At 44.5% G+C, this 13,462-nt stretch overlaps 1 protein-coding gene across 3 annotated transcripts in view; it reads right to left on the bottom strand.

The window, feature by feature from the left end:
• FMNL1 (formin like 1) overlaps nt 1–12,055 on the bottom strand; it is a 105,385-nt gene extending 93,330 nt beyond the window's left edge. For all 3 annotated transcript variants that reach the window (XM_089532017.1, XM_089532018.1, XM_089532019.1), the window contains exon 1: nt 11,897–12,055. In XM_089532017.1, the coding sequence (XP_089388143.1) occupies nt 11,897–12,055 (159 nt within the window). The remainder of the gene's footprint in view (nt 1–11,896) is intronic.
• Between the last annotated feature and the right edge of the window lie 1,407 nt (nt 12,056–13,462).

Genomic DNA, 13,462 nt, shown 5'->3' with positions numbered 1-13,462 from the left:
CCACAAAAAACTATGGATGCCGGCCATGAAAGCCTTCGACTTCACATACACATTGCCTTGAGCTCACTGAAGGAAAAGTGATATAAATTGAAGTAATAAATATATCCAGGTACCACACCATCCATGGTAAAGCAAGTGGCTGGGAGCAGGGGCATCAGTGGTATTTTTGCTCCATATAAGAATCTCCTCCACAGGAAGACCCACCTGGGCATAAATTGTTATTTCACACAACACAATTGTAATTATTACACAATTACAACACTGTATTCCACTGTAACTGCCATGGCTACATCCTATGGAATCTTGGCCTTTGTAGTTTGGTGAAATACACTATAGCTCTAATTTTCAATGGTGAGAGGAGGAGGCTGTATGTTAGCCCAATGCTAATTCAGCAAAAATCACAGCAGCTATTTTGGGATGGGCAGTCAAAGATTACTACAGCCCAGGCTTGCAGTGGCTTTGCCCTTGACTGACTCACAGTTTCACTTTGCTCCTAAGAAGAAATTAACAGGAGGGTAGTAGGATGAATTTCAGCTGCAACAAAGAGAAGATGAAGCTCAGTGGGGAATCCTGGAAACCAGATTCTCCATAGCACAGGGAAATCCCCAATGGATGCTTTTAATGCTAGTGAAGTTCAGCAACCATAGAAAGGAACAGCTCTGTTTAATCAACTGACGAACCTAATTAAAAACCTGGAAACCCAAAGAAATCCCCAAAATGTAGGCAAATTCCTACACAGCAGTATGAAAAAGGACTGAGGTACTTGGCATTGGTACTCAGCAAAGACTAGCCTAATATGGCAAACATGTGCCCCAACCATCCAGTGCTGGTGGGCTGCAACTTAGCCAGACTAGCTACGGCTAATATAAGTTGTAGCCCAACATCATCCCCACTCAAATAGGCTCTCAGAAGGCTCTGAGCATTTCTACCTAGAGGTTTAACTTACCTAGAGAGGTTAAATTAGTTCTCTATATGACAGCAAGCAAAGCCAATGTTATTGAAGTGGCCTTTAACAACTGTCCTTTACTGTTGAAGAAGGAGCCTGCAACTGAGTAGATACTGTATTTTCTTTTAGTACCATGTTTTTAAAATTGCGTTTTAATTCAAGGGACTGCATCATTTTTACAGCTCAGGTCTTGCAATGCCTATGGGGACTATGCCTAGTCAACAACAGTATAAATAAACACTTGGTAGAAACTACCAGGAATGAAACACGCTATAAAAGCCATGCATAGGAGACAGTCACTAAGGTCAGTGGATTGCCTTCCAAAAATGCCTAAAATTTGCTAGCTCAGTTCCCTCTTGCACAGAGATGCAAGCACTTTTGGCAGAAAAAGGAGGTTCCCACTGGTGAGGAACCTGGCAACCCTACAAGAGGTCTCTAGATGGGGATTCCCTAGAATCAGATTCAGCCAAGACAAGAAGAGAAAAGCTCAATCATTTGCCAAAGAAATTAGGTGAGACTCAAGGGTTTTTGTCTTTGAGTTGCATTTCTCTCCCAACTGCTTTGGATTGCAGACAAGTCTTGGATTGTGAATGGAATGTGTCTGGCAAGGAGGCAGGTATTTAGCAATCACACAGACATATATTGGAGGATGATGCAGATGTACTCTTTGCATCTCAGTCCTATATTCTCACTCAATAACCAAAGCTCAAGGTAGATAGCAGCCATCTTAGCACACAACCAGCCATGTAAAATACTACACAGTGCCAGTGGCATCACTGTCCAGGGTGTCACCTGGTCCAGGGGGAGACTTCTAGGGTGGGGCCGAAAGGGCACATCCCCTCACCTCACTGCCATGTGCAATGTGAGTAGACTAGCATATGGTAGGGAGGATTGTGTGGGTGTGCATGCACCCTCACTGCTATGCACTGCTCTACTCATGAGTAGAACAGCACACAGAGGGGTGCACTTGTCCAGGTGTCACTCCTCTTCTGAAGTATCACCTGGTGTGGTCCACATTCCTCAAACACACATCTCTGTGGCGTCACTGCACAGTGCTGGACTAGAACTTTGGTTAAATCTCCACTTAACTTAGATGACTACTGGGCGGACTTGGGCATGCCATCCCCATCAGCCAAATCTACCTTGCTGAGAAGATAAAATGGGGGGGGGGTCATAATTTAGCATTCCTCATATATCGTATATCATTTAGCATTCCTCAGGGGAATGATGGAATACAAAATGTGACAGATTAATACAACTATGAAAAGAGAGCACAAGAGGGCATTTATCAGCTTTGAATCCCATAATATGCTAGCATCCTCCATACGTATCCCACCCCTGTCCCTCTCCACTCCCAAAGCATAAATCATTTAACAAGGTTATAGCTGAAGACAGCTGGCCACAAATGATTTACACAACTTAACAGTGGGTGATAAAACTATGAAATGGTTGAAGATATTCCATACTATGGCTCAGTGATAAAGCAAAACTGAGACTGTAGTCAAGAAATCAGAAGATGGCTGAGACTTCGATAAGCAGCCTAGATATGATTCCATCATTAACTACCAAAATCATAATAATTCCTGCCACAGTACTTTTTGTTTCTATGTATGGTAGGAGAATGAACAAAACTGAACTAGAGTGCTGAAGAAGAATTCTACAAATGCCATGACTCTTAACACATGCTAAGGCCACTGGAACAGCATGCCGCAGCCTCTGAAGAGAGCAAAAAGAAGCCCCGAAAAAGAGCTTCTTTTTGCATCCTAGAAGGGACGTCATAAGTGCCATAGTGTGGTGTCATGATGCCCCTTCTGTTCAGTGTCATTTGGGTGCTGCACCCAGCATGTGTCATCATAGCGTGCACAGTGTGGACGGGCACATGCCATAATGGCGACTGGGCAGCACGGTAAAGGCTTTGAGCGTGCGGACACTCAGCCCTCACCTTGCATACAGGCCAGCACAAAATGCCGGTCTGTACAGCCTCTTAGTTTCTATTTCACACTCCAGTATTTCATTTTCTTTAAGAAAGGCTTGAAATAACTTTCTCTAATACCAGCATATCTGGCACTCAAGTATATAATGAGCCAAATCCTACAAAGCCAGCTCTCCACAGATATGCAACCTTTCTTGAACTGGGATACCATAAAATCTTCCCCATTTCACCACTGTGTCCATTTGTTCAAATTGTAAACATGCAAGGGCTTTACATGATTCCATTGGCAGAATACAAAGTGAATGGTGATGAATTGTGTGATTTCCCATGAGCTCCAGCCTTTTCATTTTCATCAGCACCCAGGCATGCCGATAAAGCAGTGAAAGCCGAGAGAGAGAGAGAGAATAACTACATCTTGACTATTAAAAACATGAATGTTAGGCTACTCAGCACACAGTAAGATACTGTGAGGAAGAAAAAACAGAATCTACCATCAAGAACATAAGCTATATGTGATCTATCACTGAGGTTCACTTGGCCTTGCCACTGTGCAAGCTGAGATGACCCAGTTCAGTTGGCAGGTTTGGGACAAGTATTGATAAAAAAGTAGGCAACTTCTTGGGGTCAGGAGATAACCCTCCAGCCCACCAGGTGCCAAAACCCACTGCCAATGCATTGTTAATTGTTGCAGGAGCAATAAAAGTCATAATTTTATTTTTAACACAAGGAATACAGAAAGTGCACAGATGATATACAGAAAGTGCACCTGGTGGGTATGATTCTGCATCAAAATATAGTCTTCTGCACTGGCTTTGTTTTAAAGAAAAGTAAAACTTTCCTTTTCACAGTTTTATTACCACAGTTCAGCAGCACAACTCCCATTTTAAGACACACACACACACACTACTGACTGGAGGGATGTGTTCGGCTTTTCGCCTCAGATCCTGCAGCATCTTGGGCTGACTCTGTACCTATCAGATCTATACAACTTTGCTGATAAAAGACAGAATTTTCAGAAACCTCAAAAGGATGGTGGAAAGAGAGAGGAAGTAATCACAGAAATGTTTTGATGACCTTTTATTTTCTTTTACTCATACAGTGGTTGTTGGCCCACATATTTTCTCCCTTCCGAATGGTAATGACAACCCAGATCTCCCCACCCATCACTTCCTGTAAGTCAACAGAAAGAGAGACACAATGTAAAGACAGAGAGAACAGTCAGTTTTTTCAACCTTTCAAGTTGACATGTATGTATGTGCCTTCAAGTCACCGATTGACTTATAATCCAGTTCCAATAAAAATGTGTGCAAAAATGTACACATTAGCATAATTGTCTACAAAGAAGGTATATTAATGAAAGTAACATAGAAACATTCATTATATAATATTGAGCGAACCTTCCAGCAAAAATGCACACTTTGGACAAGGTTTTGTTTTAAAAAATGCATATATTACATAACAATGTCAGTTTAATTACATTTATAGCCTGCTTTTCTCTTCCTAGAATACAGAGAACAGCCCATTTGATAGACTTTCAGAACATTATCTTGTGGTTGAAAATGTCTTCTCTTTGAAGGACTGTCCAGTCAAAGTTTATAGATCAAAAACAGCGCTTTATAAATAAATTTACAGCGCTTTATAAATAAAGGTTAATAATAATAATAATTAAAAAACTGGCATTATTTCTGAAATTACACATGTACTATACATTAGCAAATGTATAATTTATGCAAATATAGAATGATAGAGTTGGAAGAAACCACAAGAGCCATCTAGTCCAACCCTCTGCCATTCAGGAACTCACAAACAAAGCACCTCTGACACATGACCATCCAGCTTCTGTTCAAACCCCCAAAGAAAGAGACTCCACCACACTCCAAGGGAGTGTGTTTCATTGTTGAACAGCTCTTACTGTCAGGACGTTCCTCCTAATGTTTAGGTGGAATCTCTTTTCCTGAAGCTTGCATCCACTGTTCCGTGTCCTATCCTCTGGAGCCACAGGAAAAAAGGCTCGCTCCATCTTTAGTATGATGTCCGTTCAAATACTTAGACAGGGCTATTATATCACCTCTTAACCATCTCTTCTCCAGGCTAAACATACCTAACTTCCTTCCACATAAGACATGGTTTCCAAACCTTTCACCACTTTGGTCACCCTCCTCTGGACATGCTCCAGCTTCTCAACATCCTATTTGAATTGTGGCGCCCAGAACTGGTCACAGTATTCCAGGTGAGGCCTGACCAAAGCAGACTAGAGTGGCACTGTGTGTAACCTTATATGTAACCTTATTGGGAATTATGCATTTCCATTTTTTAAAAGCCATACTTAAGTGGCTTCCCTCCTTTCTTCTTACTATTAAACTCAATGGAGCCCCCTCCAGTGGTTCCCATGAAGTCTCCCACCCAGCCACAGATCAGATCCAGACATATTTAGCTTCAGTTAAATGAATGTATTATATGCCTTTGCACTATGATCTTGTCATTGCTCATCTCGTATAGACTGGGGACAGATGATGCAAGAGTGCGACTTAGTTAAGGTGAAAAAGTTACTTGTTTAGACTGCACCTTCCACAATCCACTACCCAGCACAGCCAGAACTTTTCCAAGCTATGTCAAAGGCCACATAAGTAAGCTTACAACTTAATTGAGTTTGGGAGTGAAAGCTTCCTAGCTTGTAGTCCCCAGTTTTAACAATTATGATATGTCTATTCTGGTGAGGTCTCTGTTACTCAAAATTACTGGGATATCACACCCTTGGATTTTGAAGTATTCCCTGATATAATCACATAGGTACTGGAGCTGGTTGTTTTTATTGTTGGAAGTGTCAAGTGGAACACGCTCTTGATTATTATTATATCATGTGTTTCCAGACTTCAACACTAAAAGAGGGGTAGGAGCAGAATCTTGGCTCTAAATAAATAAACCCTGCTTGGCCTTCAGTCTTTAGTGCCTTGGCTGTCCATACGGGCTGACTCCCTTAACTGTTATATTTCACTAGTAATGGCCAGAAACTCTTGCAAGACTTGGGTGTAGGACATCGCTTCTGTGGCTTGGAGCAGCATGATTTTGGGACAGACTGATTGACTGGAACAAGGTGTTAAGAGTATGTGGCAGTGGGGAAGGAGCAGCAGCAAAAAGGAGCTTTCATTTTTAAAATCTGCTTTAAGCTTGGTGAGCTTTGCTGGGACTTGGCTGGCAGGTTGGATGTATGCTGAGGCTCCTGCTTTCTTTCACTGGACTGGCTGAGACGTAGCAGAAGAAACAATGGCCTGTTACAGACTGCCAAAATAAAGCTGCTTTGGGTCTCTTTGGAGGTATGCTGTTTAAATGATGCATGCACCCTAACAATCTGGAAGCTGCACCAAAGCTGCACTCCAGTGCTTAGGAATGGAGTGTGGCTTTGGTGCGACCTCCGGACTCTTAGGACCCATGCATCATTTAAATAGCATACCTCTGAAGAGACCTGAAACAACTTTATTTTGGCAGTCTGTAACAGGCCAATGTCTTTTTTCAGAGGAGATGTCTCTGTGGAAGGAGGATGAGGGGTATTGAGGTTGATTCTTGGAAAGAGTCCTTCACCTTGGTATGGCTCCTGTAGTTAAAATATCTCCCTTTCTGCATCCACATCAGCCTTCAGTCAAGAGCATGTGGTCTCTGTAAATCCCTTATACACACACTATCTGCAACCCTCTCTTCCCTGATAAAGAAGAACTGAGAGTCCTTCCTTGCTGGGGAAAAGCTTCTCTGTTTGCACTTGGTCAGCTTGGGAGCAGCAACAGAACAGCTGGCACAGCAGTGATTAAGAATTGGTTCAGTAACTGAGAAACTTCTTCCCTGCTCTGGCTTTTGCCTCAAGGCTAGCATAGGTAAGAGCCTCCTCTGTCACTGCTCAGCTAACTGCTTAGTTGCTGCTCCCAAGCTGACCAAGTATAAGATTGGTTGTTTTAAATTTGCAGTAAAACAGTAGATCTAATATCAAGAAATAGCCATTGGGGGTTGCTAGGGTTGTTGCTCAAGAGGAAAGTGGGTAGTAGCCTGAAAAACTTTGGAGGCCACTGACCTAGGCAAACCATTCTAGCTGTTGAATTCTGTACTAGTTGAAACCTCCAAACTGTTTTCAAGGATACCCACATATAGCCTGTGTTAAGAGCAATCCAAGCTGGGAAATACCAGTATGTGGATAACTGCAGACAGACTAGCTACATCCAGGAGCCTTTCACACTACACAGCTATGCAACTATGGCCTGTTACAGACTGCCAAAATAAAGCTGCTTCGGGTCTCTTTGGAGGTATGCTATTTAAATGATGCATGGGTCCTAAGAGTCCAGAGGTCGCGCCAAAGCCACACTCCATTCCTAAGCACTGGAGCGCAGCTTTGGTGCAGCTTCCGGATTCTTAGGATGCATGCATCATTTAAATAGCATAACTCCAAAGAGACCCGAAGCAGCTTTATTTTGGCAGTCTGTAACAGGCCAATAAATTCACTTAAACTGCCATGCCTGAATCCTGTGGAATTCTGGGGTTTGAAGCACTGAAACTCCCTCTGGCTGTAAGTTGTAAATGCCCCTCCCTAAATGGCAAATCCCACAATTCTAAAGAATGGAACCATAGCAGTTAAAGTGAAATCATGATGCTATAAGTCTGTAGTGTGAACAAGCCACTAGATAGGCTGCAGGTGACAAGCAGACAAAGCTGGTAAAAGGTTGCTCCAAGTCACCATGGTCACTATGTCCTCAAGAGACAAAGCTGGAGCCAAGAGCACTGTCAAACTGCTCCTATAACTAAGAAAGACAAAATCCTAGGGGCCCATACCTCTGGAGGGCCTAGGTCTCTGGAGACATGAACAGTGAAAAAACAACAATATACAATAACGTAAATTTGGCATCTCAACAGACAAGGAGCAGCTACAGTGTCTGTTGGGAAGGGCCCCAATCATGCATCTAGCTTTGGGCCAGTGCCACCTCTCAGCAGCCCTGAGTGAAGCTCCCTCCTCCAGAACAGGGTGTACACCAGCTTCCCCAAATTCAGGAACCACCAACCCACAAGGCATCCATCTCATCAAATGTCAATGTCAGTTTATTGGGCCTCACCTGGATCATTACAGAGTGCAGAGAGCCAAATCTCTTCATAGGAACATCACCACTTACAACAGATTCTATCTACAACTGGTCAATTTATCAGGCAGTGTCTGAGCAGGAGTTTGGTGAGACAGAGCCTTCAGTACTACCATTCAAAACAATTTTCTGACACATCACAAAATTTTGCTGTCACAAAATGCTCTCCTCACCTGTGGATTGACATGTTAGGAGCAAAATGCTTATAGGACTGGATTTGACCCAAGGGAAATGCATTGGTGATTAGATTGCTAGACAAAAAAAGAGGACATGATTCTTGCACCTTTTAACAGTTCTTTGGCAAAGGATATTTCAGCAAATGAAACAACACTTGCTGAAATTCCCTCTCCCACACAGCTATTAAAGAGACAGACCCCCTGTCCACTTTTTTCACACTATTGCTGATTCTTGTCCTTAAACCAAGAGAGACTGGCTTAATTATGACACACCAACCCTCCTGTTTTGTGCTTCATGCTCCCCAGGGCCAACAGAGTGGGACTGACTCTCTGTGCTGTACACTAAGTAAATCTGTACTTACAAATATGTCCTTAATGGTCCTTGGATGGAGAGGCTACTTTTCATCTTGGCTGGTTTCCTCTGAGGCCTGAAGGCCTTCTTCCTGCAGCTCAATTAGATCTCTTAAAGCAGAGGTAGGAATGGTCTAGCCCCAAATAATCTAAAACTTTTTTATAGTGTATGCGTGTGTGTGTGTAGGATTGGCAGCTCGAAAACTGAAGATGGCTCCTGTAACTTTTGTGCAGAAGAGAAACATCAGCAGGTGCCGCTTGTTGCACAACTAGGTAACAAGCTACACCTGCTGAGATTCCTGCTATAAAACCATTAAAGATATAGGAGCCCTTTCTAGCTTTTACTCTGGCAAACGGGGGTGGGGAAGCTCAGCATTGCCAGACAGGTTGTTATTAATTTTGCTTTCTGGCAGGTACTTGCAGCAGGAAGGCAAATTATTTTTCCTATCCATCATCACTGAAATACAGTATACATTTGAAAAAGCACAATGTATTCTTTGGAATACCTTCCATATGTTTGCTGTAGCTTTCTCTCAAGTCAATGGGCATAGGATAAACTTCAGGCAGGCTTTATTATTCCTAGAAGGGCTCAACACAGCTGTTTTAATTGTTTTTTTTAGTGGTCAGTTACTTTGTATAATTCTGATTGATAATCTCTGAGGAAGCTTGGTCCAATTTTGTCAGATCACTGGCGGGAGAGGCAGGGACGTAGCTTGAATTTTAGGAAGGGGGGGTTCCAGACTAAGTGCCACCATTATAATGGGGCTTGAGTGCGGCGGCACAGCAGCACACACCATTCATTTTTCTAATGGAGGGGGGGGGGTCCGGACCCCAAGAACCCCCCCCCCCTTGGCTACGTCTCTGGGAGAGGGGCTCCCACCATCCTAGTTGCAGAAAGCTTCATCCCTCTTCCCCATCCCCAGTTCCACAGTCCATGTAAGGCCTCCAGATGTTGCTAAACTGCAGCTCCCAGCAGTCCTACCTAGCATAGCCACTAGTTAGGAATGAGAGGATTTTAGTCCAAGAACACTGGAGGGCCTCATTTTGCCCAACCTTGCTCTACTGTGTGCATTGCTAGAGCTCACCTGTCTGGAAGTGCTCCTTAACCTCCTCTTTTAGCTTAAATGTAATTGTTAATTCCAATTAGAATAAACCCATACAAATATTGACTCAAAAATTCCCCTTGACTGAATAGCTCTCCTCTAGTTAGTCAGTTCGGTGTAGTGGTCTGAGTGTTGGACTAGGACTCTGGTAGACCAGGGTTCAAATCCTCACTCAGCTGTGGAAACCCCTTGGGTGACCTTGGGCAAGTCACACCCACTCTCTTCAAAATAAGTCTTGCCAAGAAAACTCTATGATGGGGCTGCCTAAGTCAGAGTAGACTTGAAGGCACATAGCAACAACAACAAACTATTTGGAACTAACAGTTGGATTTAGTTGTACAAAGGATAAAAGGGGAGGCATAAAGTCAATAAACAAACCTGCAAAGATAAGTATAGGGGGATGGTATAGGGCAGGGGTGGGAATCAGGCAGCCTTCCAGATGTTATTGGATCACAACTCCAAGTATCCCTCACCACTGGTTATGCTGGTTGCTGCTGGGTCTTGCAGTCCAGCACTCCCAAATGCTCTAGTTTTTTTTTAATTAATGTTATCTGTAAAATATGAATTAGTAGATTGCTTTACTAAACTAGTTTTTTAAATACATCAGACAAACTAGTTTTAAAAATACATTGATAACGAATGCAATGCAATTCCTGCTATCATACCATGTGTATAAGCCACACCCATGGTGTTGCCTCATCCAGAATCACTAACATGACCCTTGGATTGACACATAGGCATTTCACTTGTGCATTAAATACAGATGCTCATGGGGACCAAGACTGACATTCTCCAACTCTAAGGTCACTGTAAGCACAACAGCAGGCCAGTTATGACAATAGCTGATCAACTGTAGGCAATTTGTGAACACATACGTCTCACAACTCCTAGGAACAGAACATCCCTTCAGAGCAGAGAACTACATCCCTCACACTGTCATCACCCCCACCCTACACACATCATGCTGCATGCAAGTGCATAACTCATGTTAGGACAGAAACCAATTTCTTAATGGCAAGCATCAATAATGCTATGCTTAATTCAATTTTGGAGAGAACTATGGTCTAAATGGGAAATAGGCTCACTCGTATTTGGCTATGAGGTTACAGAAGGTTGAGATCCGCTCATGTATTGAATGGGGCTGTTTAGTTTCCAATGTGGCACACTAGAGAACCGGTCCTGTGCCATTCAGATAAAAAGCAGGGGCCTATGCTGCTCCCTTCCTAGGTTCAGAAATACTATGATGGTCAACATCTAAAAACACCTCACTGAGAGCAAGGCCTGAGGAACACATCTGTGGTGGAGGTCAGTGGCCACAGGAGGTGACATTATTGTTGTGCCTCTTCTAGCTGTTTCCAATGTATGGCAACCCTAAGGCAACCCTATCATGGTGTTTTCTTGGCAAGATTTCTTTGGGGAGGAGGTTTGCCTTTGCCACCCACTAAGGCTGGGAGAGTGTGACTTGCCCAAGGTCACCCACTAGATTTCCACTGCTGAGCAGGAACTCGAACTCTGGTCTCCAGAGTCATAGTGCAATTCTCAAACTACTGTACCACACTGGCTTTCACAAGAAGACATTGCTGTGTGAAATTCTGGCAGAGGAACTAGCTTTCACCCTTTGCTAAACTCAGGTCCCCAGGGAATGTTAGACTACAACTCCAGTCACCTCCAGCCAGTGTGACTAATGGTTGGAGACTGTGTGAATTGCAGTAACGTCTCAGAGCCCAAGGTTAGGAAAGGCCACAGCTCACTATTTTGTTGCTGTTAGCTGCCTTCCGGTCAATCTTGACTCTGTGAACGAGAGACCTCCAAGACCCCTATCCTTCAGCTCCCTGCAGCCTCAGGCCCTGCAGTTCACTATCCTTAACATCTATTCAACCCCAGCTGTGAAGGAGAATGTATGCCTTTCCTCCAGAGGGTTTGCTAACCAGTTCCAGGCAACATGGCAAAAAGACAGTTTGATTTGACCTCCCTGGGGAGATACAAGCTAGACAAGAACACACACTCTTCCCACCTTCAGACATTACTTTCACCCTCACTCCAGAGTCCCTTGCAATTCGTAGGAGAATCCACACTGGAGGTAAAGTGCCGATCCTAAGATCATGACAAACTCCAACTCCCAGAATTTCACAGCCTTCAGCCAGGCCAGTTAAAGCAGTTATTTCTCCACTATGGATGCACCCAAAGGTTGGAGATGAGAGACATCCTTCCAAGATGGTGTGTGCTGTGCTGCGGTGTGTCCTGAGAAAAGAAACAGGTTAAGCCAGACTTACCAGGACATGCGAAAACCGCTCTTCCAGTTCCCCAGAGCTTGGCATGGGTTGCTTGGGGGGTGCAGGCTGTTTGGGGGGCAGTGGCGAAGAGGCGGCGGCCGGGTGGCTCTTCACCTCCTTGGCTGGAGACATCTCCATGCTGCTGGCCGCGTTGCCCATTCTCAAGGAGGGCAAGCTTCCCGCAACCCAATATATATATATATTAAAAAATCCAGGGGTGGTAATTTTTTCCCCTCAGAAAGGAGGGAAAAAAGGATCAAAAGGAGTAAAAAATTTATAAAGCAAACCAACTTTAAATCCAATGGGAAGCCAGGTGTCAAGAAGAGGTGCCTCAGAGGTCAAGAGACATTGTCCATCATGGTTTTTTGGCAGGAGTCTAGGAGCTGAAGGAAAAGAGCTGAGGGGAGAGGGGTCTCCACACCAAGGTCCCTCTGTACCTCCCTTTTTTCTTCCTTTTAGTGCCCCCCCCCAGGCCACCCACAGCTTCACTTTCCTTGCCAAGAAGCCAGCAGCTCCATCCTTGGGAGATTTGGAAGCCAAGGAGGCTTAGAAGCAAAAGAAGAGTCAGCCTTTGGGTCCACTTCCCCCTTGTCTTTCTTTCTCTCCCCCCAAAAAGAGGAAGAGGGCTTAGAGAGGAAGAGGAAGGAGTCCCAATGCAGGTGCAGGAAAGGGAGGAAATAAAATGAAATGCAAATAGCTGTAACTTTTCCAGCCCTCCCAGCCCTAGGAGAGAGAATGAAGAAGGCCAGCTCTTGCCCTCCTTCTTCTTCTTCTGTGGCAAAGAAGCCCAATTTTGGCCAAGCAGCAGCAACCGCAGAGAGGTCCTCCTCCTACAGCCAGCTCTCCTCCTTGCAAAGGAGGCAGGGAGGAGGAGGAGGAGGATGGAGAGCTGGCTTCAGCTGAGGGATCCACAGCAGCAGCAAGAGGGAGGAGGAGGAGGAGGAGGCCAGGGCTTCTAGCCCCTTCCCAAAGGGAAGAAGAGCCACCATGGCCTGGGGAAGGAGGAGGAAAAGGAGAGAAGGGAGACCCAGGCAAGAGGAGGAGGAGGAAAGAGCAGAGTCACCTGCTCGAGAGAGGAAAAGGAGGATGGAGGAGGCAGAAAGGGAGGGATGGAGGGGGAGACGGACCCAGAGTCTTGCTGGGTCTCAAAGCCCACGGGTTGCTCACACACACACACACACACACACACGCCTGCCTCCCTGTGGGCCATTCATCATCATCATCATCATCATCATCATCATCATCGCCACCATCATCTAGATCCAGAGCTTGCTGGGTCTCAAAGTCCACGGACCTTCCCCATGCTCGTTCCAATGTGTGTGCCATTTATCATCATCATCATCATCATCATCATCTAGACCCAGTGCTTGTTGGGTCTCAAAGCCCTCGGATCTTTCCCATGCCTGTGTGTACCATTCATCATCATCATCATCATCATCATCATCATCTAGTCCTAGACCCAGTGCTAGGTGAGTTTCAAAGCCCACGGATTTCTCCCATTTCTCCCACACGTGTGTCTCTGTGTTCCAGTTATCACCATCACCACCATCACCATCTAGACCCAGA

This window comes from Sceloporus occidentalis, unplaced genomic scaffold (assembly GCF_023333645.1).
Source record: "Sceloporus occidentalis isolate IW3139 unplaced genomic scaffold, rSceOcc1.0.p SCAF_7, whole genome shotgun sequence".
NCBI classification, from domain to species: domain Eukaryota; kingdom Metazoa; phylum Chordata; class Lepidosauria; order Squamata; family Phrynosomatidae; genus Sceloporus; species Sceloporus occidentalis.
Note: the sequence above shows the minus strand (reverse complement) of the source record. Positions and strands in the feature narration are given on the sequence as shown.